The 26,510-nt window shown below is 53.2% G+C and overlaps 1 protein-coding gene across 19 annotated transcripts in view; it reads left to right on the top strand.

Moving 5' to 3' along the window:
• The window catches only part of PTPRS (protein tyrosine phosphatase receptor type S), a 149,204-nt gene that overhangs the window by 101,759 nt on the left and 20,935 nt on the right, over positions 1-26,510 (top strand). For 9 of the 19 annotated variants that reach the window (XM_032092824.1, XM_032092822.1, XM_032092821.1 and 6 more), the window contains 15 exons: positions 2,632-2,901; positions 5,287-5,868; positions 6,726-6,859; positions 7,022-7,166; positions 12,646-12,951; positions 14,455-14,648; positions 15,074-15,100; positions 16,942-17,059; positions 19,545-20,135; positions 20,803-20,900; positions 21,048-21,301; positions 21,674-21,767; positions 21,973-22,188; positions 23,766-23,923; positions 24,859-24,870. In XM_032092824.1, the coding sequence (XP_031948715.1) occupies positions 2,632-2,901; positions 5,287-5,868; positions 6,726-6,859; positions 7,022-7,166; positions 12,646-12,951; positions 14,455-14,648; positions 15,074-15,100; positions 16,942-17,059; positions 19,545-20,135; positions 20,803-20,900; positions 21,048-21,301; positions 21,674-21,767; positions 21,973-22,188; positions 23,766-23,923; positions 24,859-24,870 (3,199 nt within the window). The remainder of the gene's footprint in view (positions 1-2,631; positions 2,902-5,286; positions 5,869-6,725; positions 6,860-7,021; positions 7,167-12,645; positions 12,952-14,454; positions 14,649-15,073; positions 15,101-16,941; positions 17,060-19,544; positions 20,136-20,802; positions 20,901-21,047; positions 21,302-21,673; positions 21,768-21,972; positions 22,189-23,765; positions 23,924-24,858; positions 24,871-26,510) is intronic. The other 10 variants (XM_032092830.1, XM_032092829.1, XM_032092827.1 and 7 more) reach the window with 5 other exon arrangements.

The raw sequence follows: 26,510 nt of genomic DNA, 5'->3' as shown, positions 1-26,510 counted from the left end.
CCTCAGAAGAGTCATCCCCACCCCAGATCTGTCTGCATGTTGACCCCACTTGTTTCTTTCCAAGTTCTCTCCATCTTGTCTCAGACTGTGACAGGTGTGATTTCCACCTGGCTCCATTTTCTGAAGTGTGGTACCCCTGGAAGCAGTGGGAAGCAGGGTGATGTAGGAAATAGGGATGTACCCTCGTGGCTAGGGCTGAGTGTTCTCCATAGTGTCAGGAGGGAGGAAGGAGCAGGTTGCCTGATCCTTTGAGCCAGCGCTGGTGCCTGAGGTGGAACAAACACTGTGGTAGCCCCCTACACCTTTCTGCAGGTAGAAAATCATCTTCTAGTGTCAGTGGCCAGGAGAGTTTGCAGTCCCTCCCTCCACATCCTAATCCTTTCCCCAGCTGAGGGCATGCCCCCCGTTCTCTCTGCAAATCCGTGCATGCAGAAATTCCCCTTCGCCGCCTCTGAGCTCCTCATGCCACCAATCTGGAAATCTTCTCTTCCTTGCCTCCCAGTGCTGGTTCCTGGCTACTGCTTCCTGCAGAAAAGGGTCTGACAGCCCGATGGGGAGAGCAGACCTTGCTGTGCCAGTGTCCCTTGTCACCTTGCAGGACGATGCAGGGGCTGCAGCTGGCTTTTGTTTGCCAAAGCCCCACAAGCAGCCTCTGCCTCTCCTGGCAGTGCCCTTGCCCTTGGAAAATATCCATAAAGCTGGAAGATAAATACTAGCAAGCCCCAAGACATCAGTTCCAGGGGACATCTGAAGGCAGCGGGAGGGACAATGGCAGGCTCAGCTCTGCTGTCCTTTGCTTTGCTTTGGCATGAGGCACTGGCAGGTTGTGCGGAGCTTACCTGGGGACAGACGGCAGGAACGGGAAGTTCTCAGCCCCCCGGCACTCCGGACTCTGCTGCCCCCTCTCCCACCCTGCCTAAGGCAGTTCCTGCATGGCTGTCCCTGAGGCTGGAGGAATCCTGCACTCCTGCTCCCCTCCAGCTGCTGCTGTTCCTGCGTTTTCCCTGGGTCCTGTATCCTTTTCTCTTTCTTGTGGGATGAGACCCTGCCCTGACCCCCTCCCTAGGGCCTCTCTGATCCACACACGTTCTCCTTTGTCCGTTCCCCTGCTTTCCCCCCCTAAGGAAGGGCACCCACCATCCCTCCAGCCAGCCCAGGTAGCTCAGAAAATGGAGCCAAGGAAACCACAGCCTCCCCTTTGCGTCCATGTTCTTCCTGTGTAAGGTCTGGAAGCTGCATCCACCTCTCTGCTAAGGAGATGCACAGAACATGTCACTGTTTTCTCAACGTTAAAAGTTTCGTTACCTTGTTTTTCTTATTAATTCTATTCTATTTATTATTCCGCCAGGGCTGAGATGTGACAATGTGAGCCACCACATTGAGTCACATCAGCTAGAAAAAGTATGCAGCATTAAAGTGGGTTTCCCCCTCCCCTCCCTCTCTCTCTCTCTTCTTTCTCCCTTCCCCTCTTGTTCTCCTTCTCCTGGTCTTCCTTCCTTTATCTGTCGCTCACTTTCTATCCAGTATCCATGTGGGCATTTGCTGCCGCCCAGAAATTGTATTTCTCTGCATTTTCCTCTCTCTTTCTCTCTTTCTCTCTCTCTCTTTTTTACCTATTTTGCATGATGTTTGTGACTCTGAGAGCTGCATCTATCGATGGAACCGTGTCAGATCTTAAAGAGGCTTCGTTAGGGTTTCTATACCCGAAAACCACAAAAATTTCATTAGAGTTTCTCATCTTTTCCACACTCTCTCTCGCTCCAGGGGGGCTGTGTTCCCCTGGACGCTTCTCACACGCAGACACCAACTAAATTCTGTCCCACTCCGGGGACTCCCTCTCCTCCCTCGTTTATCCTTTTGCTTTTTACTTCTCAAGTGGAGCGTCAGGAATTTGGGGATGTGACACTTCTCTCTTTGTTGAATTCTCTGGGTCCAACAAGGCAAAATGCTGAGAAGTTTCCATCCCCATCCCAACCTTCTCCTGACCCCCCACCCCACCTCTGCAGCAGCCCCGGGTGGGAGAGGGCCCCTCTCCGTAGGGGGCACCTGGACCACGCTGGGCCGTGGTGGTGGATGGGCTGTTCCTTCGGGAGAAGGGGACCCGGGACTCAGACCCCACTGGGAGAGGGAGGAGCAGGTTCCTGGGGTGTGGAGCGGGGAGCTGGGGGCCCCAGCGGCCACGGAGGAGAAGTTTGGGCGCTCGCCATGCCAGCTCTTGCCAGTAAAGATGAGAAATTGCTAATAAATTTTTGTGTATTTATCTGTGCTGTGATGGGTCTAATCTTGATCAATGGAACCCTGTTGCTATGAAATACCGCTTTTATGTCTATATTCTATATATTGTTTGTGAAGTACAAATTTATTTGGAGTTTAATTTTTTTGGTTTTTAGTTTTTGATTTTTTCCTTTCTTTGTTTTTTCGTTTTGTTTTTAATGAAGGAAGAAAATAAGCAATGACAAGCCCCATCTATATTTAAATTATCTTTTACTCTTTTTTCTTTTTCTCCTTTCTTTTTCTTTCCTTTCTTTTGTTTTTGTTTTTTTTTTTTTCTCTTTGTTTTTTTGTTGTTTGTTTGTTTTGGTTTGGTTTTCCGTTTTGTTTTTTTGTTACCTCTGTGCGTCTCGTCCACAGTTCGCCGTGTGGCCCCTCGCTTCTCCATCCTCCCTGTCAGCCATGAAATCATGCCCGGGGGCAACGTCAACATCACCTGCGTGGCTGTGGGGTCTCCCATGCCCTACGTGAAGTGGATGCAGGGAGCGGAGGATCTGACGCCCGAGGATGACATGCCCGTGGGCCGGAACGTCCTGGAGCTCACGGACGTCAAGGACTCTGCCAACTACACCTGCGTGGCCATGTCCAGTCTGGGAGTCATAGAAGCCGTTGCCCAGATCACGGTGAAATGTAAGGGAGTGGGAGCAGGGTCCTGGCTGCACGTGTGGGAGTGGGCACGTGCCAGGCGGGCGTGGGGGCACGGCCAGAGCTGAGTGTCCAAGCATGAGTGCAGGGCACACCTGGCCAGGTGCATGGGAGCATTGGTGGGACATGTCGCCGGAGTGGGAATGTCCCATGGTTTGTGCCTGTGTCGTTGTGTGTCTGCATGGGGAGAGCCTGTGGCTGTCTGACCTGCACGGGGGACACAGTCCTGCATGTCTGGGTGCTCCTGCACGAGTGGGGTGTGTGAGCATGGCCAGGGACAGTCCTGCATGTCCGGGTGCTCCTGCACGAGTGGGGTGTGTGTGTGTGCATGGATAGGGCCACAGTCCTTCATGTCCGGGTGCTCCTGCACAAATGGGGTGTGTGTGCATGGCCAGGGACACCGTTCTGCACGTTCAGGTGCTCTTGCACGAGTGGGATGTGTGTGTGTGCATGCACAGGGGCATGGTCCTGCATGTCCAGGTGCTCATGCATGAGTGGGATGTGTGTGCATGGCCAGGGACACCATGGCTGGATCTTGGGTGCCCGGCTGCAGGAGTGTCAGTCCCTGTCCTTACCTGTGGGTGCATGTGGAGGTCTGCGAGCACAAGCAGCAGGACAGACTTGTGCACCATGAGTGCCCCGTGCTGGGATCTGTGCATGTGTGCTCAGGGATCCTACACACAGGGAAACCCACAGTGGAGAGGAAGCTGGTGGCTTGAGACCTTCCCTCGCTTTAGGACACCTGAGCTGTTGTGAAGAAAACTGTGACTCCAGTCCCCGCATGCTGTGTCTGTCCTGGCATATGAGGCTGGCTGGGCACTGTGCAAGGAGCCTTGGATGGCTTGGAGCCTGCATGCCATCCTGTTCCAAGGCCTGAGATTCAGCCAAGGCCCTGAGGATCTCTGGCATGTGAACCCTTGCAGTAGAGCTTAGTTCCAGCATCTTAGTGGCCATTGTTGCCTCAGCAAGAGGGGGAATAACCCCGGCTTCCAGCTAGTGATTCCCAAGAGGAGCATGGGTGCCATCTTCAATCTGTTCTGTCCTCAGCAGGGGAGTATTAAACCCAAGCAGGAACCCCTGAGGTTGGGTGAGTGTAGAGCTCTGTGTGAGCTGGTGTCTGCTCCGAGTGCTGGTGTTGCCCACAAGGGATCTGGGAGAGACGGGGTGGGAAAGGATCAGTGGGAGGGGAGAGGAAAAACACTTGGAGAAGGGGAGGAATAATAACAAAAATAACAAATCCTGTTGTATCAGTGATCTGTCTGAGGAAGGTCTGACAGGAGAAATGAGTAGGGACTAGAGAATATTGGCATGACACCCCCTCTGAGCTTCTGCACAGGCAGTGGAGCTCTCGTGCCAGCAGAAGGACGCCTGAGGCTGGACTCAGATCCTCTTTATTTTCCTGAGTATTTCCTTCCTTCCCTTTTTTCCCTGTCTTACCCTCTCAATCTAAAAAGCTGCTGTGTTTGGCAGATTGCTTCTGCTTCCATCTCCTCAGATGGGGAATCTCACCTTGCTGGTACCTTCTGCCTTCTGTAATTTCGTTTGGATTCTGTTCCCTGCTCTGTTCCTGTGTGTGAGCACCTGTAGCTCTCCCAGGCAGAAGGTGAAAGGAGAAGTTTGAGCTTTACTGTGATCAGGTCTAGAGAAGTTTGGCTTCAAGGCCAGGTTAGACACAGCTTGGAGCCACCTGGGCCAGTGGAAGGTATCCCTGTCCATGGCACGGGTGGGACTAGATGGGCTTTAAGGTCCCTTCCAACCCAAACCATTCTGGGATTCCATTATAAGATGAGGTTGAAAAGGAAGGTTGAAAAGGGTCTAAAGTGTGTGGTGAGGACAGCACATAAAGCTTGAGAACAGGTGAAGTTAGAGCACATTTCAGGTGCAGTTAAAGTGCTGGGTAGCGTGCAGTCCCCAGCAGGCTCCAAGGGGGACTCCTGACTGAGGGAGGGGGGAGATGGGGATTAACACAGCTTTGTGGCTTGAGAGGAAGCAATCCCGGCATTTATGGGGACTTGTTCTGGAGAGCAGAGCCCGGCCTGTGCTGTTCCCTGCCCGTGGAGCTGTCCGGGAGATCCGAGCACGTGCTGGGAAGGAGGAGCTGCTCTCCCTCCCTGCCCTGGGAGCCGGCGGATGTGCAGCTGCAGCCCGTGCTAATGATTCCAGATGTTTGGCTGAATACTTTGCCTTTGATGGAGCAGTTTAAGGAGGATAATAGAGTGGATAACTAGGTTCATAATATTCCAGCAGCACTTTCCTGAGCTGCTGGGATTGGTGCTGTGCCTCCTGCTCCTGCAGCCCTAACTAGCCCAATTAGGCACCATTTCAGCACCTGTGGGGTTTTTTTAAATGCCTGTTCTTCCTGATTCTCAGCACTTCCCAAGGCTCCTGGGACGCCAGTGGTGACAGAGACAACAGCAACGAGTATCACCATCACCTGGGACTCTGGAAATCCAGACCCCGTGTCCTACTATGTCATTGAGTACAAGTCTAAGAGCCAGGATGGACCATACCAGATCAAGGAGGACATCACCACCACACGCTACAGCATCGGGGGGCTCAGCCCCAACTCCGAGTACGAGATCTGGGTCTCCGCAGTCAACAGCATCGGGCAGGGGCCTCCCAGTGAGTCAGTGGTCACTCATACTGGGGAACAAGCTCCTGCCAGTGCTCCCCGCAACGTGCAGGGCCGGATGCTGAGCAGCACCACCATGATCATCCAGTGGGAGGAACCGGTGGAGCCCAACGGGCAGATCCGAGGGTACCGTGTCTATTACACCATGGAGCCTGACCAGCCCGTCAGCAACTGGCAGAAGCACAACGTGGATGACAGCCTGCTGACCACCGTGGGCAGCCTCCTCGAGGACGAGACCTACACCGTGCGAGTGCTGGCCTTCACCTCCGTGGGGGACGGGCCCCTGTCTGACCCCATCCAGGTTAAGACACAGCAAGGAGGTGAGCAGCTGTGTCACTGACCTGGGCTGTGGGAAGGAGAGCTGCTGGTTAGACTTGGAGATTTAGATTCAACATTGGGAAGGAATTATTTACTCAGAGGGTGGGCAGCCCTGGCACAGGGCGCCCAGAGCAGCTGTGGCTGCCCCTGGATCCCTGACAGTGTCCAAGGCCAGGCTGGACAGGGCTTGGAGCAACCTGGGACAGTGGAAGATGTCCCTGCCCATGGAACTGGATGAGCTTTAATGCCTCTTCCAACACAAACCATTCCATTATATTAAATGTCTTTAGATGTAAAACTGCCCAGGCAGGGGTAACACTCTAACTCTCCCTAAAGCACCCAGAAACAGCTTTGTCAGAGATGAGTGGGGAATGAGCCTTATTTTGCCTTTTTCTGCAGGGGGAGGAAAACAAAGCCCCAGTTGTCACAGCAGATGTGTTGAGCTGCAAACACAAGGTGTTTTATCATGGGCTGTCACCCAGCACGTTTTTGGTGTGGGGTATGGGAGGAAACCCTGTGTCCTCAATGGGCTGCTCCTGGGCTTCCTACTTCCAGAATCTTGTAATACTGGGATTCATGGGAAGGGTTCTATTCTGCTGAGAAAGAGGCATATGATCCACTGGGATTCTTCCATCTCCAGCAGCTCTGGACACGCTGGAGCCCTGCCGTGGGATGTAGCTCCGCAGCTTTAGAGGCAGGACCTGCCCACGCTGCTGTGTGGCATTTTGCTGCTGACGTGCTCTTCCCACACAGGCTTTGAAGAAAACAGGGCAAGAGCCTTCTAATTAGCCAAGTTAATGTGGTTTCTCCTATTTCTCCTCTTGCCTCCTCTGCCCCATTGGCTCCCTCTCCGTGCCAGTTCCTGGGCAGCCGATGAACTTCCGAGCAGAAGCCAAGACCGAGACCAGCATTGTGCTGTCATGGAGCCCCCCACGCCAGGAGATCATAGTGAAGTATGAGCTCCTCTACAAGGAAGGAGACCGCAGCAAGGAGGTGAGTCCAGAGTGGAGCGGGGTTGGGGCTGAGGAGCTCTCGGCCCCGCCGCTCCCTGCGGTGTCGGAGCGAGGGGAGCAGGGCAGGTGTCTCTGGGCAGGCCTCACCTCTGCTGCCTGTTGTTTGGGTTTATTCTGTTTCTTCCCCCCTCGCCCATCCCAGGTGCTGAAGAACTTCGAGCCAACGACCTCGTTCACGGTGGAAGGCCTGAAGCCCAACACTGAGTATGTCTTCCGGCTGGCCGCCCGCTCGGCTCTGGGGCTGGGGGCCTTCACCCCGGAGGTCCGAGAGCGCACCTTGCAGTCTAGTAGGTGTCTCTCCTTTCCCACCCTTCTCTGAGGGGACCACAGTCAGGGAGCCAGAGATGGTGGGCACAGGGGTACGGAGCTGGGGGCTGGCGTTTTGCTCCAGGGAGGGGGGACGCCTTTGGGACCTGCTTTCCTCTCCCTTCGGTGGTCCAGGTAGTTGAGATGTGAGCCAGGAGCAGAGCTGGGGTTTGGGGGTGCTGGGGAGGCCAGGTAGCACCGTCCACTTGGGCTGGGAGCAGTGAGGGCTCTTTGGTGGCCACACTGGCCGTGGTGCTGAGCATGCTCAGGGGATGGCACCCACAGCCCACCCCACACAGACCCAGCAGCTGCCAGGAAGGGGCTCAAGCAATGCAGCTGGGAGAGAGGGGGGAAGCGGTAAGGAGAGGAGAAGGGAAGGTGATTGTCCAGCCTTTCCCAGCCTTTGGGGAAGCAGTCCCTGTGCTCTTTTCCATGAGCACCTCCACAGCCAAGGGGAGGAAGGCCTGGAGCACTGGGAATGGTCCCGTTTGGGCTCCGGCAGAGCGGGACAGAGGAGTCCTGTGGAGGCTGGGAGGGGGATATTGATGATACCAGGAAGGAGTGTATGCAACCAAAACGTGCTGGTTTTAGTTTAATGGATTGTCTCCCTTCGCTGTTGCCCTGGGGACAATAACCCTGGATGGCAATATTTCTGGGCTTTTCACAGATCTTTGCTTTTAAATGAGGTGTTTTTTCACTGCATGAGTGGCTGTGGCAGCTGTTCTTTGTGTTTTCTGTCTCCTCTCATCTCTACTAAATCACTCCGCTGCAGTTTGGAGTAGCCGGGAGCAGAACTAACTCAGAAGTGGCTCTGGTCACCAGTGTGAGGAGGGAGAGCCCTGCTCCCATCCCTCAGAGTCCCTGACAAGGGGGAGCAGCAGGCTCTCGGCTGGGCTTTTTAATTGTCACACCCTGCTGTCTCTCCCTTTCCCTGTCTCCTTCTCTTTCTGTCCCTGAGGAGTGGGAAGAAAGGGGAGTCTGTTTCTGCAAAGACAGAATTCCTTACTGGGGCTTGCTCAGGCCTCCACTCCATTCAAAGATTTTTGTTTTTTTCTTTCTTTCAAATGTTTTTCCCCTTTTTTCCTTCTTTTCTTTTTCTCCATCCTCTCTCTACGTTTCATAGGAAAACCCTTTCCTGACTCTGCTGCACATCTGCTGGTTCTGATCCCAGTGTGGTACTGTCAGAGGGAGCATCTCTGTGGGGTGGGGGAAATGAACTGAAAGGACCTGAAAAATAAGTGTTAAACTTACTCTCTGCTTCTGTTTTCCAAGGGGTTTCTCTCCTTGAGATCCGTGGGGATGGGAGGCAAAGAGGGTCTGGGATTTGTGCTTTCTGGTTCAATAAAACAAGCTGAAAGAGGGGTGTGGGATCTGGTGGCAGTAGGGCTTAGTGAAAATTTGTCCCTTAAGGGTGAGGAAAAGGGGAGCTGGGAAAAGGGAAGGCTTTGGGGCTTTTTCTAACTTGGCACCTGCCGAGAACATGGACGGGTTTCTCTCTCTGTAGCTCAGCTTTCATAGGGAGAGTCTCATTAATTTAATGCTCTTAAGAACATCAGCTGGGAGCTGTCAGTGTCCTGTAACACGGTGAAACATTTTTTCCTGGCTGGCTGTTGGAGGAACGAGTCAATTCTCCCTGGTCCGGGTGACATCCTACGGCTCACAGACCTTCTGGCTCGGGACAGGCTTTTGTGTCTTCCCTCCGCAGCTCCTTTTCCGTTCAGCTCCTCCTTGGCCCGCTCCATGCCTCTTCTTTCTTCTCTCTTCTGCTCTCTGCTTGCTTGCCTGCATGCCCTGCACCCGATGAACCAGCTCCCTGCTCCCCCGTCCCTCACCGGGCGATGTCACACCACAATGGCATCTTGTCTCTGGAATGACAGAGCCTCCTCCCTGGTCCTCCCTCCGCTCCTGCTGTCCCCTCCCAGCACCCACCTGCATGTGGCAGCCCCTCCCTGCACCTCCCTGCCAGGGTGGCTCCTCCTGAGCATCATAACCAAAGTAAAATCCATTAAACTAAAGGTAAAGTATCTTTTTCTTCTTGAAGTAGCTGGGTTTTAACTCTTCAAGTACCAAAGACGTAGCTTGTAAAACTGACAGACTCTCATGGCTGGGAGAAGCTGGTTTGCCCTTTCCGGTTAGCCATGACCTTCCCAGGCTCCCTGGCAACTCTCCCACTCGGAAATTCCGGAGTGCAAGGCGTGGTCAGCAGACAGGGGTGGCAGGGTGGGCGCTGTGAGGCTGCGTGTGCAGGTGTAGAGGAACGATGGGGCTTTCTCACCCTCTGTTCCTGCCTAAGAAAGGATGTTCCCCCCCCCCATCAGCTCCACCCTCCTTCCCGTCCCCCTCCCCACAGTACATTGAAGTGAATGAAACACCCAAAGTCTATGGTACCTAAAGGGTTAAAAAACATGATATTGTACAAGGTCAGTAAGGGTCATTCTTGTGGCTTGGACAGTCAACTTTAAAGCATGTAAAAGGTGCAGCTCAGGTGAGTACTGGCTGGTCTCAAGCAGATTCACAAATACAGTCCACCCTGTGGCTGCAGGCTCACCGTGCGTGGCTCTGCAGACACTCCCGGATGCCCTGGAGCCCTGGGAGGGTGGGGAGGGGTCCCAAAACGCTGGTGAAAACAGCCAGCAGGCAAAGGCCATGCTCTCCTGGCTGGGGGCTCCTGCCTGTGCCTGGCTCCCCGCCCAGGGAAGGGCTGGTTGCAGAGCTGAGCTCGCAGCCCCGTTGGGGTTTGTGGCACTGGGCTCCTGCCGCAGCTCCCGGCTCCCGGCGCTGTCCCCAGCGTCCCCAGGGTCACACAGGTTGGGCTGGATTGTGAAGGAAACAGTGCCATGAGCTCCCCAGAGGCGTCTCCAGCGTGGCCAGCCAGCACCCCTGGCTGTTCTCCTCCGCTGCTGCAGTCCAGGAGTGATGGGGAGGGGGCTGGGCAGGACCTGGGCCTTCTCCCCCATCACCCACCCCCCACCCCACCTTTTTAACCAGAGAAAGTGCAAAACCATCCCAAAAGGAGGCCTCACCCCAGGGCCTCTCAGTAGGTCCCTGTGCTGGAGCATAGAGGGTGAGTGAGCGAGCGTGGCAGCGCAGACAGTGACCCCAGTGCCAGCTGGAGCTGAGCTCTGCTTCCTGGGGCTTTCAGAATGAGGTTCAGGATGAAGGGTAGGTCAGGTCAGACCCTCTCTGCAGTGGGTTTCTCGGCTGTGGTGGCTTTGGCTGGAACTAAGCAGGAAAGGTGGATTTTCATATGCCCAGCCTCTGATGAGGACAAAAACCGAAGGGAACGGCACCATGGCAGCAATGGGAGAGGGCTGAGGCTTTCCCTCGATACCTTGAAACCATCCTTGAGTTGATTCTGGGACGTGGCATGAGCAGTGCACCTCTGTCCTGGAGAGGTGCTGCATCAATCACAGCACATGGAGAGAGCCAGAGGGAAGGAGATCTGTCGCTGGGAATGTGCTGCCCTGCTCTTCGTGCTGACAGTTTAGCAAAAGAGACCAGATTGGGGTCCAAAATTGCCATTTCTACAATAGCTGGGGTTCTGCTGGTGGGGGAGGACTCGGGGGACTCATCATGGGTAGAGCAGCGTTTTAAAAGCCAGTCATGTGCAGAAACCCACCAGGAGCTTGGTCTGGCCTTGTAGCTCAGTTCCTCTTGTTCTCTTGTAAGAAAGTCTTATAAGTTAGCAGTTGAAGCATGGAAGGTAGGTAAACAGACTGGGAATGTTCTGGAAAGAGTCACTTTTTATATCAGTATTATTTTATTATTATGATTTCCTTTCTGGTGGTTTTTTTTGTTTGTTTGTTTCAAATTATTGACTTGATTTATGTTTTATTTTCCAGTTTGTTCCTTTTGGTTTGGTTCATTTGACATATTCTGTGTTGTTTTGCGTGGTCAGCCATGGCCAGGGCTCGTCAGCCTCCTCACTGGGAGTGCTGGGGAGAAGAGGGTCATTCTGCCAGGTTAAAGACAGCAATAGAGCATAAAAATAGAAGGAAAACACCCAGAATGTCCTACTGGGCAGGGTGCTCAGACAGCAGTGGAAGGATTATCTCTGCCCTTTCTGAGAAGCCACTTCCCTCTGTCTCCTGGAGGCTCCTGGAAAGTGTATGACTCTCACTCCAGTGCCAACTGGGCTAAGTGGATTTAGCAGAGTCCTCAAGGCAAACTGGGCCTAAACATCTGGGTTTGACTAAAGGATGGGAGTAAGAGGTTTGAAAACAACCATTCCTCAGTAAAAGAGGTTTTTGTTGATCAAAAAAGCATCAGAGGAATGGGAAGCAGTGACCAGCACTGATCTACTGCTTCTTGCAGGTGATACTTGGGGGCTCACGTGTTCACCCCAGTTTCCTGCCCTGTCTGCAGAGAGTTAAAAGCTCTTTATTGCAGTTGGGTGAGATGGGATTTATAGATTTGCCTTGAAAATGTATCACACTCTGCTTCCCTGGGCTGATCAGTTGTCATTAGTGGCTGGCAGAAGTGTGATCTAATCCCTGGAAGTGTTCAGGGCCAGGATGGAGCACCCTGGCCTGGTGGAAGGTGTCCCTGCCCAGGGCAGGGGATGGAAAGAGAGGAGCTTTAAGGGAGAGCTGTGGGTTCCACCTTCCCCACCTCCTGGTCACCCTGAGAAGGTGCCTGGGTAGGGCCACGCTTCCCAAGGTTTTCTCCCGGGATGTTGGGGAACACCCTGGTGTAGCTCAGGCAGTGAGTGCAGTGGGAATTAGAGCTGCTGCTGCTTTGGAAAATCCCCCGGATACCTGAATACCTCACCAAACCCACTGCCTCCCTTCTTCTGCAAGTGTTTTCTCAAAACCCTCCTCTTTAACTACCATTGCTTGGCAGGGTCCTGGGCATTCCCACTGTGGGATTTGGCCTCCTTCAGTCTGGGGACAACTAATCACTTCCATCTGGAGGTACAGACTCTTAAATTTAAGCCTCCTGGCAAAAGATTTGCTTTTCTTACTTAATTTTCACAGATCCCTTCAAAGAAATTCAAGATCCCAGAGACCGAGGTTGGAAAGAAGTGCTTTCCCAGCCAGAGCAGGATTTGCCAGGCTGCTGTAAAACAGGGAGCCAAAGGAAAGGGCTTTTATAGGGTGCAGCTGGGTGCTTAGTCAGTGCCAGGTTAGTGGAAGCAGCAGGACCCCTCTTGGCTGGCCCGCTTGCTGGTTTAGTCCTTTGCTTTACACCATTTCAGTTTTGATGCCCCATTTAATTTCTGTTGGCTTTTTGTTTTTTTAAACCTCTTCATTTCAAAAAAAAAAAAAAAGACAACAACAAAAAGCTCTCTTCTCTTTTAATTTTATCTTCCTAAACCAAACTTTTGTACGTTTTATTTTAGATTTTTTTGTTATCATTTTCCTTTTTTTTTTTCTTTTATCTTTCCCATCTTTTGTTTTTTTTCCCCCCTCCCCTCTCCCTTCTTTCCCTTTCCCCCTCCTGAATTTTCCCCCCTCGTAGAACCGTCTGCCCCCCCTCAAGATGTAAAATGTGTCAGCACCCGCTCCACCGCCATTCTGGTAAGTTGGCGGCCGCCTCCGGCCGAGAGCCAGAACGGCGTCCTGGCCGGCTACAGCGTCCACTATCGAGCGCTGGACTCGGAGGACACGGAGCTAAAGGAGGTGAATGATATCCCCCCAACCACCAGTCAGATCCTGCTGGAGTCCCTGGAGAAGTGGACCGAGTACCGCGTCACCGTGGTGGCTCACACAGAGGTGGGGCCGGGCCCGGAGAGCTCGCCGGTCATCGTCCGCACGGATGAGGATGGTAATTGAGTCTTTGCTGGGTTCTCCTGGGGGATTCCTGTCCCTGGGGGGGGTTGTTCTCATGGTGGGGAGGACACAGTGAGGCCTTTCCTGTGGCTCTCCAGTGCTGCCAGGCCAGAGCTGGAGTGGGATCCAAGGTCCGAGTTGTGCGGCATCCCCTGGTGCCATCACCCCGAGCCCTCTGAGCACTGGGCTCTGCAGGGTTCTCCTTCCCTGCTTTAGGGCATTTCCTGAATTTATGGGGGCTTTCTTAATATCTCTGAGTCTTGACTGCACCACTCCCCTTGAACAGATGCTCTCACTGAGCCAGGATCAGCCAAGGCACCGAAACCTTTGCTCAGAGGAAACCTTTGCTGCCAGAAACTGGTTTCACGGAATCACTGTATATCCTGAGTTGGAAGGGACCCACAAGGATCAGCCAAGTCCAGCTCCTGGTCCTGCATGGGACAGCTCCAAGAATCCCACCCTGTGCCTGAGAGCACGTTTTAAAATATTAAAGAGTTCTTCCCACACATTCCTTGTTACTACATTCCTTGCTAGTACCTCCTCCTTAAGTCAGAGTTTTTGTCAGTAGTAGAAAGGAGGAGGAATCTGTTAAAGTTTAGAAACCTTGAGCGACAACAGTTCAGTGGCCCCACTCAGAGAGTTGAATTTTCCTGGTATTTCTACAGTAAAATAAAACCAGGGAAAAGCATGAATGCGTGCATGAAGGGAGAGGAGAACCCTCACTGTGAGGGTAGGACCACAAATAATATAGGTCAAGTAGATAACATATGGAATTCCCAAATTTTTCAGGTGTTCTTCATCTATTCCAAATAAAAAGAATTTTTAAAAAGCAGCAGGTTTGTCCCCAGTGTTGGTCCTGTTTGCCTGAGCCTCTGCCCACATCCAAATGGACCCTGCTCAGAGAAAGTGTGATTTCCTGGTAGATGAAGCTGTCATGCCCTGTATGATTCGTAGTAGTAGTAGTAGTAGTAGTAGTAGTAGTAGTTCCAAAAATTCAGCCCAAATTCCATCCAAGGCATCTCTTGTTTTCTGTCCCGAGATTCCACAGTGGTTGTAGCCACCAGTCCCCCTGTCCTGCCAGAGAGATGAGGGAACTCCAAGAACAAGCCCCCTACTGATCCTCTCCACCCCAACCTCCCACAGGCAGGACCAGAGCTTTTCTGGCTCACTGAAAATTGGATTTGCCCTCAGAATGAGATCTGGAGCTATAATGGTTCCTTCCATCTGAGCAAACTGGGCACGAAGGAGCCTGTGGAAGGATGGCTGGGTGATGAGATGGGCCTGTTCCCATCCCTCTCTCCAGGCCATGCAGATCAGGTCCCACAGAACTTCTTCCCTGCTCACTGGGAGGCCGCTGACAGAGGATGGGGTATTCAGTTGCTCAGGTCTCCCCCTCCTTCCAGGGCTCAGATCCAGGGTATGCATGTCCCAGAGGAGCAGGGACAGGCCCCAGCCAGAAATCCCAAGTGACTCGAGCCCCTTGCTTGCCTCCCCGCAGTGCCCAGTGCTCCGCCACGGAAGGTGGAGGTGGAGGTGCTGAACTCGACGGCGATCCAGGTGTTCTGGCGCTCGCCGGTGCAGAGCCGCCAGCACGGCCAGATCCGCGGCTACCAGGTGCACTATGTCCGCATGGAGAACGGCGAGGCCAGGGGGCTGCCCCACATCAAGGACATCATGCTGGCGGACGCCCAGGTAAGGGCTCACCTGTCCGGCCCCGCGAGGTGCGAGGGGTGGGTGCTCTGGCTGCTCTGCCTCATCGCAGGCAGTGTAACTCTGGGGAAGGGCCATGAGAACCTGTGACAAGGCGTGGCTGTGTCTCTGCAGCTCCTTTGTGCTCCCGGACAGTGTTACTGTGGAAGAGTATGAACTGCTGTCCCAGCACTGAGATAAATACCCGTCCATCCTCCCTGTGTCTGGGAGGTCTTTTAATTCAGGCAAAGGCCACAGTGGAATCTACTAATTTCTCCCACTCTACTTCTTCCCTCATGCTTGCCTGGTAACTTCTGACCTTGTGTGGCTGCTTGCTCAGGGACTCCTTCCTCATGCTGTGTCTCTGTCTTTCCCTTCTTTCCCCTCTTGTATTCTCATGTGCCAAACCTCTCTTGTTCTCTGCCCAGTGGGAAACAGATGACACTGCTGAATACGTAAGTAAAAACGTAAAAGTCCTCCCATGCTGGTTCTGCCTCTTCCATTCTCCCACTTCCTGTTGTGGTGTGATATTTTCCTTTTCCTTTATTTTTTTTCTTTGCAATGCCAGTGTGCCTGTTTTAGAGCCCATTTTTGGTGTTCCCATGCATTGTCCCCCTCCCTGTCACTGCTCTGTGACCCTCTGTGATCGTGTCGTTTGTCAGCACGCAGCAATCCCACAGGGTTTTCCCTTTGGCTCTGAAGGAAAGATGGGTTTGCTGCTCCTCCGTAGGGAAGCAGATGGAATGTTGAATTTGGGACTTCCTTGAACATTAGAGAATCCTAAAATAGTTTCGATTGGAAGGGACCTTAAAGGCCATCTTGTTCCACTCCCAGCCATGGGCAGGGACACCTTCCACCAGAGCAGGGTGCTCAGATGGGCTGCTTTGCAACACCTCTGTGTGTGGAAAAGATAGGCTGGGAAGCACTGGGAAATCAGAATCCATGAGTCCTGAGCTTTCAGAGCATGAACAAATGCTTTGTATCCTCAAAGGGCCAAGATTCTTAGAAACTCATTGATGCAAAGCACTGAATCATTATTGGTGCTCTTACCTTTGAAGTACCTTGAAATCAGCTTGGCTGTTTAGCATTTGCTATTTCTGCTAAAATGGTAAGTGTTTTCCAAAATCCTACAGCTACAAAGCAGTAGGAGAAAGCATTTTCTCCTTGGAATGACAAGGTCCTAAGATAACACACGACCAAACCGGTTGTGTTTGTGTCTCCTGGGGATTGCCAAGTGCCCTGCACAAGTGAGGGGCCTCCCTTTGAGGGGTGGAGAATGAGTCTCATGGGAGGCAAAGCCCCTGCCTAAAATCTTAACAAAACTCCTTGGCAGGTGTGAGAGCAGAGCAGGTTTCTTGACTTCCAGAAGCCAGACCTGCCCCTGCAGCTGACGGCCTCCAAACTCACCGATCAAAATCCCAGTGTTCGAAAGTTCTGCTGTTCCACTCCCAGCTCACCACTGGGGATATAGTTATTTTCAGGACTAACAAATTCTTTGCAACTGCCGCCCTGAGATTTAATATCGAAAGCACAAAGGGATGAGGAGAGAGGAAAACCATAAAAACATGCACAACATTCCCATCTCCCTCCTTTCTGGTACCTTGGGGAAAACCCTGCTGCATGTGCTGTCATCCTGTTTGATTTAGCACGGGTGTTCCTTTTCCAACACAGCCCTTTGAAAGGCTGGATCCCTCCTGGAGAAGGGCTGTTCTTGAGGCCAGTGTTCCAACAAAAGCTCCTGGGAGCCAGGTGTGGGGAGGCTGACAGAGGATGGGGAAGGAGGGGGTGGGATTTAGCAGGGAGCTTTAGCGTGAGCGGAATGTGTCGTCTTGCACTTTGCATTCAAGCAATCCCTTTAATATTATGAAGGCATTAAAAATATCTCTGAGGAGAGAAGAGAGGGGTAATGGTGAAAGAAATGTAATCTCCCTGAAACCTCTGAGCCTCCTCTGAGGCTGCACAGTGGAGAGGAAAGCTTTGAAGGGAGTGAAAGCATTTGGATGCTGAAATGGTTTGTGTGAAGACAGGGAATGTGTGAGAGGCTGATCTGGAGGAGGATGCCTTGCACAGGGCCCTGCAGAGCCAGGCTGTGTTTGCAGAGCTGTGAGTGCCTTGCCAGGGAAACGGGGCTCTCCCCCTCTGCCACTTCCCACAGAAGCCCCAGAGTGTCTCGTGCTCTTTGATTCGGTGTTCCTGCATGCTGGAAAAGGGCTGAGACTCCTGCAGGGAGGAGAGAGCTGCCCTTGGGTGTGGGCCTGAACACTGACACGATTTCCCTCTGGCATCTCACAAACAGGAAATGATCATTGCTGGGCTCCAGCCCGAGACTGCCTATTCCATCACCGTGGCCGCCTACACCATGAAGGGAGATGGTGCTCGCAGCAAACCCAAAGTGGTCACCACGAAGGGTGCAGGTGAGAGCCTTTTCCTAAAGCCAAGGAGTTTCTTCACCTTCTTTCATCCCACTCCCTTCTTGAAGGACAGACTTGCAGCAAGAGCCAGGCTGCCCCAAAGGCAAAATTAGATTTAGTAAGGCAGAAACCCCTTCATTCCTCACATGCAACCCTCACCAAATGTCACAATTTTCTGCCCAGTGCTGCAGAAAGCCCCAGCACACCCAGAAACACAACAGATGAATTCATCACTTGCAAATTCATCACTCGTAATCTCTTGAGCTGTAAATTCTGGTGCATCAGAAGGAAAGTGACTCTGCCTGGTCTGACTGGAGAGACTGTGTAGCTTTGAAGGTGGCCCACGCAGGTACACTGGGGACAGGAGAGCTCTGCTGTCATGGTGGGGACTTGCAAAGAGCTGAAGAGCAGCAGGCAGACAGTGGTGGCTTGTCCTGCCCACTCCCCTCTTCTGGTACCATGTCTGGAAATACATCCCCTGTGTTCAGGACTGGTGGAGAGAGAAACTCTGACAGTATTGACCTTTCCTGGCTCTCATTTCTGGGACCTGGACTCTGCCTGCACATACCAGCCAGAGCCTTTTCCTTCACTCACCCTCTTCTCCTTCCTCTCCATTTCTGCCCATGTTTCTCTTCACTAACTCACTGGTTCTCTGCTTTCCCTTTCCCCAAGGCTCTCCACCCTTCCTGTTTTTCTCTCCTGGAGCCTTTCTCTCTGCCTGGCTCCCTTGTCACTCTCCCTTGTCACCCTCCCTCATCTCTTCCCATTAGGATTTGCAGTGCAGGTGATCAGTCACAGAGGGATGTTTTCTCCAGCACAGCAGCTATTACCCAAAACTCAATTTCCCCTGACTTGAAATAGCTATTTAAAAAAAAAAGTCTTTCAAATGGCTCTGTAACATTCTTACCTTCTTTGCAGTGTTGAGTCAATACACCTTCTGAGAGGAGAGATTTCTTTCTTTATCATTCAGGGCTGGGGGCTGAATTTAAATACAGTAATACATCTAATTTTCTCCTTTACCATCCAAACCAATTGCAAAATAAAACACTTCCCCTCTCTGCACTTTCTTCTCACCTTTATTCCAAACAGTGTTTGTTGTGCAGATGTAATACTTTCCAGCTCAGCTGATTACAGTAACATTTGTGATAAAAACTGAAACATAAAGGTAATGGCACTGTTTTTCTCTTTAATGTGTTCCTTAGACATTCCCAGGGGAGGAGGCTGGGTCTCCCAGCACCGTCCCTGCCATTCTTTGGCACTTTGGAAGGAACACAGCATTTGTTTCAGAGACAGCCCCTCATCCTGGTTGAGGTGTCAGTGGAGGCAGCAGGCAGAGGTTCCCCAGTTTGACCCCTTCAGAATCCCTGGCACAGGCAGATCCTGCCCTGCTCCCTCAGCCACACTCCAGCATTCCAGCCCTCGCCCCTCGGTTGGACTTGTGCTATGGGGGTGGGCTGGGATCCCTCCCAACTCCATTTTCTCTCCTCCTGTCCAACCAGGAGAAATACCAAGGCGGAGAGAAGGAAATTAGATCTCTAATAGTGGAGCAGAGTGTCAATGACGCGTGAGCTGCTGGAATTAATGCTCTGCTTTCTCAGGCTTCAGGAATCTCTGGGCCTGCACGTGTCATTTAGCTGTGGCTGTGGGCTTGCTTAGCAGTCAGGCAGTGCCAGGGCTCATTAGGCAGAGACAGCCTAGCTCTCTCAGACACTGCTGAGCTCCCCAGAACCCCCACACGTGGAGGAGCTCACCGACAGGTGAGGAGGAGCTGAGAACGCACCGACACTGCTGTGTTCCCTTCCTCCAGAGGAGAGGAGCAGCACAGAGTGAGCAGAAGCTCTCCCTGCCCTCTGCCTCGCACAGATTTCGGGCTCTGGTTCCTCTGCCTGTGCTTGTGTACCCAAGTGGGCGATGAGCTGCCTGCCAGCCGTGTGAGCTGGCCCTGTGCCTGCTGCTCAGGACCTGGGGCTGCCCAGACTTCCCTCCATCCTTCATTGCTTCACCCTCAGCTGCTCTGGACTTCTCAGGCTGGGCCAATCTGTTCCAGTCTCTTTCTGCATAAGTTGGGCTGTGTAATGGAGAGAGGAAGAGAGGTTGGGAGTTTGGGGACTCCAGGTTTGTTTTTCTCTGTCCTGGAAGCCATTGGGACAGGAGGCTGGGACTCCTGAGCTGGTTCTTCCCAGCGGTGGGAGGGTGAGTGGTCTGGGGACAGGGGAGGAGCTGTGCACACCCCTCCATCCTGAACAAAGGGAAGAAAATCAATCTAGGAATGTGTCAGCACCTCACAGCTGACATGCTGGCAGCACTCCTCATGTCCCAAACTGTTTAGGGCCCATCCACCTGTATGGGGTGGCAGCAGTTTGGATTGCATGGAGCCGAGCTGGAACACTGCTGCTGACCTGAGGAACCTGTCGCTGCAGCTGAAGAGTCTCTGCAGCTCCTCTCTCCCGCCCCACCTGTGGCTGAAGGTGTCTCTCTTCTCTCCTAGTCCCAGGAAAGCCCATCCTCTCTGTGCACCAGACAGAGGAGAGCACTCTCCTGGTGAAATGGGAGCCCCCGCTGGACGCAGAGGGCCAGGTGTTGGGCTACCGGCTCCAGTTCGGCCGCAAGGATGTCGACCCTCTGGCTACCTTGGAATTCTCGGCACTGGAGGATAAGTACATCGCTCCCAGCATCCACAAGGGCGCCACGTATGTGTTCAAGCTGGCCGTGAAAAGCCGGGCTGGCTTTGGGGAGGAAGCTGTGCAGGAACTCACCACCCCCGAAGACATCCCCAAGGGTTACCCCCAAATCCTCGAGGCGAGCAACGTCACATCCATGTCGGTGCAGTTTGGCTGGCTGCCCCCCGTGCTGGCCGAGAGGAACGGAGCCATCGTCAAATACACCGTGGCCTACCGGGAGGCCGGTTCTCCCGGCAACCTGCTGGAAAAAGACCTGCCCCCCTCCCCAGAGAACTCATACACCCTCAACGGCCTCAAACCCAACACCGCCTATGATGTTAAAATCCGTGCTCACACCAGTAAAGGCCCCGGGCCCTACAGCCCGACCGTCCAGTATCGGACGTTCCAGCTGGACCAAGGTAGGACTTACCGGTTTCTCCTCCCTCTCTCCCCTTGTATCTGGGGCTGGTGCCAGGAGGCAAGAGAGCTGGAGAGGTCAGGCCAGGCTCAGCCAGGCTTGTGAGTAAATGCAGAGCACTCTGGTGTCACACTCAGTCCCTCCGCTCCTCTCTGCCTTGTGCCAGGTAAGTCCCTTTTACCACTTTCTTCTAAGTTAAGTCCGGACACCTCCTGTCACTGGCACCTGAAGGGGGGGGCCAGTCGCTGTACAGGTGGGAAGAGCATTTTCTTCAGCTTTTGCAAACAGCCAAAAGAAAAGAGCAAAAATTTTAAAAAACAAACCCTCAAGCTGTGACCTGGGATGAGTTTTTCCTCACCTGAGCATGCTCAGCCAGCCAGCACCTCGTTCCTGCAGCAGCCACCCAGGCCCAGAGTGGGGGCAAAGCCACGCACCCTCCTAGGGTTAGGCATGGGGACAGGGAGCACTGGGAGATGGACCTTGGCAAAACTCAAGCACAGTGTGGAGGAGGGAGCAATCCCTTCCATTCCTGCAGCTGCGGCCAGACCCAGCCTGGCAGGCCCCTCTTCCAGCACTTGACATTTTCTTCTTTCTCTTTCCTGCTCTTTCTTCCCTCTGCTGCCTTTTCTTCTCCTTTCTCCCCTTCCTCCTCACTTTTTTCTCCGCAGTTTTACCCAAAAACTTCAAGGTGAAGATGGTGACAAAGACATCTGTCCTTTTGAGCTGGGAGTTCCCTGAGAATTACAACTCTCCTACCCCGTACAAGGCAAGTGGCATGCAGGAGTTTTTCCTGTGTTTGCCCCAGCTCTGCAGGGCTGGGTGCTTCATGTTCCCTGCAAACCGAAGGGATGGAGAGGAAGGAGTTGGAGCATTTTCAGCCTCGCTCAGGGAACAACCTCCTCCCCTCCCACAGATCCAGTACAATGGGCTGCACGTCGACGTGGACGGACGAACGACCAAGAAACTCATCACCCACCTGAGGCCCCGCACCTTCTACAACTTCGTGCTGATGAACCAGGGCAACAGCATGGGGGGGCTGCAGCAGAACGTCGCTGCCTGGACTGCTGCTGACATGTTGTCCAAGAAGCCAGAGGTGACCCACAAGCCTGATGCTGATGGCAATGTGGTGGTGATTCTCCCCGACGTGAAGAGCTCTGTGCCTGTCCAGTAGGTTTCTGTTTAACTGCAGGTGTGGGGTGCTCAGTTCATGTTTTGCGGGTCAGCCCTGGTGGCTGGAGACCACCACAGACCCACAGGGGCAGTGCCAGGGGGGTGATCCCTGCATTTCCAGCGTTCCTGACTGTTGCCTTTTGGAGGCACTTCCACACCAAAGGGAAAGCCAAAGAAGGGTGAAGGGAGTACATGGGGAGACATGGGGCTGCCACTGAATCTGGCTCATTCCAGGAATAACAACTGTGCTAAATGAAAAATGAGGGGCTTGAGCCAGTGGGCCAGTTTGGGCAAACTCGCATCAGTGTGTGTGCTCCCTTCTTCCGTGGCTAATTCCTTCTGTTTCTTCTGATCATTCCCAACATTTAGAGCTTTCTACATTGTGGTGGTGCCTCTGAGGAAGTCCCGGGGAGGACAGTTCCTCAACCCCTTGGGCAGCCCTGAGGAGATGGACCTGGAGGAGGTGAGTGTGGGTGAAACTGGGCTGGGCTGTAGGGGGAGAGCGAGCGGCTGGAATGGGAGGATGGTGACCTGAGGGCTGGGAGGGTTTTTGGGGTACCCGTGCTCCCCATTCTGAGCAGCCAAGACATGGCCAGTCTGGGAGGGCTGGTTTGGCTCTCCTTGCTGCTCCTTTCCAGGGTCTCAGGGTGTTCCTCTGCTCCCTCCAGCTCATCCAGGACATCGCCAGGCTCCGGCGCCGGAGCCTGCGGCATTCCCGGCAGCTGGACTTCCCCAAGCCCTACATCGCTGCCCGCTTCCGCTCCCTGCCCTCCCACTTCATCCTGGGGGACATGAAACACTACGACAACTTCGAGAACAGAGCCCTGGAGCCGGGGCAGAAATATGTGATCTTCATCCTGGCAGTGCTGCAGGAACCTGAGGCTGTAAGTGCTGCCTGCTGCCCTCGGCCCTCTTCGATCCTTGGGGATGGACCAGGGAGCTGCCACAGCCCTGCTGCCCTCCTGGCATCCTTGAGGGGCTTTTCTTTCCAGCTGTGGAGCTTTTGGATGTGGCTCTTGTGCCTGGTGAGCTGCTCGAGCTTGTGCCTCCATTCATCTATTTCAAGCACCAAGGACACGAGCAGCTGTGCTTCTCCCCATCTTTTGCGCACAGAACTTGAACACTTGTGGCTCCAGACTGGAGTCCAGAATGGGGAGGAACACTGAACTATCCCCTCAGGACTCAAGTTCAGAGAGCCCTGGGTCAAACCCTCTTTTTGAAGAGAAATGTCCTTTAAAGGCTGTTCTTTAACTCCTCAGAGCAATGACCCCCGACATCCTGCTCCAAGAGCACGTCACACTCTGGGCATTGCTAAACTCCCCTCCAAGCACAGATGGGAGCATTTTTTACAGAAACTACAAGTCCTCTCTACCAGTTCGGCATCTCTGCTGTTTTCACTGGGGCTGTACTTGGCTTTCTGAAAACAACTATTTTAATATTTACCTGCCTCCTCCCTCACACACAATGGGAAACAGCCTAATACTTTGTTGGTTTTAAATCCCCCAATGGAGTTGTAGCAGGGAGCTATTGGAAATTAAGGGTTTTCAGAGGTTTTTTCCCCCAATAAATATTTAGTTGTGTATTTGATATTAAAGGATTAGGCTGACACACTCCTGAATGGGTTTCTCAATCGGATTACTGCAGCTTGTGGTAATTTCTGCTTTAGAACAAGGTGCTGCGGACTCCCTCCCAGTGGCCTGGATCCCAAGTGTGGAGCAGCTTTCCAGCCTGCTCAGAGCTGATGGAGTTCAAGGACCCAGAGCCCCTGTTCCTGTCCTGTCCCTGACTGCTCTCCCAAACCAGGCCATGGCAGTTCTCTGTGCTATTCAGTAAAATAGGAATTCATCCATAGTCAGGACTCTGAAGGGTTTGAATGTGCCTCTGATCCTCCTCAGGAACCCGGCTCAGTGCAGAGGCAGCAGAGGACACACACAGCATTTTACTACTTTATATTTATTTGTTGGGGTTGGTTTTTTTCAGTCACCAGACCAAGCATTAATTCTTGTTTTAATCCCTTCCCTCTTGCTCTTTAATCCCATCTGACTGTCAAAATCCAGATGGTTACATGAGAGCTTGGGGAAAGTGTTTGTGTGTTTGTGGCAGCGGTGAGGGCTCAGGGCTGTGGTGGAACAGAGACAGCTGGATCTCTAAAAGCACCTTCCCAGCCATGAGAGGGGGTGAGCCACAGGCACAGGCAGGCTACAGCTTCACATGAGTGTGATCTCCCAGTGGTCTGTCTCCCTGGAGCACTGGAAGTGGAAGATGCCCTCATATGGATGCTCAGGGCCAGGGTTATTTTTTCTAGGTTGAAGAGGGCATTTTCCCTGTTACCATTTGGGTTGTGCTGCAGAGAGCTCACATCCTCTCCAGCAGCTTTCCCTGTGGAATATCCTGTGCTTGCCCACTTTTCAGTCCCCATCCCACCTCTGAGCTGTGTTCCACCATGTTCCCTGTCTTCCAGACCTATGCTGCCAGTCCCTTCTCCGACCCCATCCAGCTGGACAACCCTGACCCGCAGCCCATCATCGATGGCGAGGAGGGGCTGATCTGGGTCATCGGGCCCGTCCTGGCCGTGGTCTTCATCATCTGCATCGTCATTGCCATCCTGCTCTACAAAAAGTAAGAGCTGCTCGCTGCCCACAGCTGAGATGGTTCTGAGTGTCCCCAGGGTTCCCTAAAGGGAATTTCCTCCTTGGTCCTGTCCTTGGCAGCTGAGGGTAAATCCTTCCTTGGGCATTGGAGAGAGGAGCCCTGAGGCACAGGTGCTGGAATGGGAGAGTCTGCCCGGCACAGGAGGGATTAGCAGCGGGCTGCAGGGATTTGCTGCTTCACACTCTGCCCCATGGCACTCCCAGGAAAGCTGTGCTTGTCCCACAGACACTCCCTTGGGGCATGTGTGCACTGAGTGTGTCAGGACTCCAGCCTTGCTGCTCTCAGCCTCAGACTCCCCTTTCCATGCTCTGTGTGCCTGTGGGCAGTGAGGGGGATGCAGGAAAGGCACCTCTGAGCTGTGGGGCAGCAGAGACCTCCACTGGTCTCAGGCTGGTTTTCTGCTGGAGTTGGGAGACAGGAGCAGGGTGTGAGTCTTCAGGAGAGAGAAGGGAAAAGCCCTGGAAGTGGCTCCTTTTCCCTTGGCTTTCTGAGCAGCTCATGGTGGATGAGAACTGGGGGTCCCCTGAGCACACACAGGGCAAGGGAAGGGGACAGGAGGGGAAGCAGGAGCTGAGCGAAGTAAGTAATGGTGGCAGTGGCCAGCAGAGGTGTCCTTAGCTGGGACAGCTCATTCCCAGGGCGGAGGGAACTCTCCTAGCCCTGTTCCATCTTTGACCTGCACAGGTGTGCTCCCTTGTGCACAGGGCTGTGGCCTCTGCATCCCAGCATGTGAGCAGGGGCTCGGGGGTCCTCGCTGGTGTCCATTTACCTGGGTGATCTGTGCTGGTCCCACCTCTGCTGCCAGGGCTAGAGCTGAGCAAATGCTTCCCCTTCCCTCTGCAAGTCCTTTCTAACCTGAACATGTGTCTTGTCTTTTCTCCACTTACTGCTTTCCTGGACAGCAAACCAGACAGGTAAGAGCATCAGATTTGCCATTTATTCAGGTTCTTGCTTGCTGTGTGTTAAGCAGTGTTTGCTGTGGTGTTGGGGCTTTGTTGGTGCAGTTCCCACCTGTAGATCTGTCCTCACAGAAACCCCATGTTAGACCATGTTTGATTGGGGCAGAAAAAGCAAAGCAAGCCCAGTTTTCTCCTGCTTGTCCATTCCTAAATAAAATGGCCCTTCCACAGGTTGAGCAGCAGTGACAGTAAATGTCTCATAAAGTGTTGGGTTAATGGAGCAGAGAAACATTCATTTGTGTGGCAGTCAGAGGTGAAAGTGGGTTTCTGCATGTCTGGCTGCTCCACACGGGCTGTCCCTGAGCCACTGGCACGCTGGAAGCAGATCTCTCACCAGCTGAGGTGTCCTCGCCCCATGGCAGAAGCTGCTCTTGCCCCCTCAGCCAAGGGCTTCTGACAGAGTCTGTTTATGACTGCAGAAATACGACTTTTTTCCAACCATTTCCAAGACTGGGAAAGCTTTCACTAAAAGTAACTGATGGGTTCAGTCCGTGAACTATTAACAGCAGTTCCAGAACTGCGGCAAAAATAAAGCAGTCCCAAACTGCAAAGTGGTGTCATTCCGAAATGGTGCCCCATGCAGTGCTGGCAGGGCTCACACCACTTCTTCTGGCTATTAATGACATCAAGAGACAGCTAAAAATGTCCTGAATAACCCCCTCCTTGCCTAAGTAATTGCCATTGCTGCTGCGGGCAGATTATTGGAGGCTTCTGTGCACCCTAAGCAGGAGAGGTGAGGAGCTCCACAGCCGCCTCGCTGGAAGGGCTGGGACCCCCTTTCCAAGCCTCAGGGTGGGGGCCACGTTCTCCTCACTCTGGAGAAGTTCAGCTCCCAGCAGCTCATCACTGTTTCTTTCCAAGGGGTTATCACATCTTTAGGTCAGCACTGGGCTTTGGTTCTAAATTCTCTTCAAGGAGAATGAGCCAGGTCAGCCAAGACTTTTTCAACTGCCTCAGCTGACCTAACCCATTTGGAGGAAAATATATTAGGAAACACTTCCATGTGCAGCTCAGCTGGCAGCTTGGAGCAGGCTCCGGCTCCTGGCAAGGAGGAGAGGTGGATCTCAGCAGGCACAGCTGTGCTGGGAGAGGATGTGTCTACACTGTTGAACCCAGATTTTTAGGGTTCTGCCATTCAAAAAAGATTGAAAACTGCTGCTCTGACTTCTCTGTCTGCAGCCGGGCAGCTCTGAGAGCTCCTGAACAAGCCAACAGCAATATCAGAGCTTGACGTCCAAGGTCACGGCCAGGAGATTCTGTACTTTTCCAAATGATTCTGCTGGCTCTGGTTCTTTCAGGCTGGAAATGGCTTGGCCAGAGTTGGAAGATTTTTGCTCTGCAGAGTTCAGTGAAGGCTGCTCTGAGGAGGGAGGGTGAGGTGGGGGTTCACAGCACCTCAGCCGCTCCTGGCTGCCAGTCTGTGCTGCTGCTGGGAGAAGGGGGGAAACTTCCAGGCTTACCTGAAAGCTGCTGAGGGGCTGCTGGGCCGTTGTCAATGCCTCGAACATAGCACTGGCAAACCTTCCAAACCTCGTCCCTTTTCTGATGTGTTTTATGTACTTACACCCCTGGCTGCACCTCTGATTTTCAGTGGG

Source organism: Corvus moneduloides, chromosome 28, assembly GCF_009650955.1.
Source record: "Corvus moneduloides isolate bCorMon1 chromosome 28, bCorMon1.pri, whole genome shotgun sequence".
Classification (NCBI taxonomy): Eukaryota; Metazoa; Chordata; class Aves; order Passeriformes; family Corvidae; genus Corvus; species Corvus moneduloides.
The sequence above is the reverse complement of the archived record's forward strand: the minus strand, read 5'-3'. Positions and strand labels throughout refer to the sequence as shown.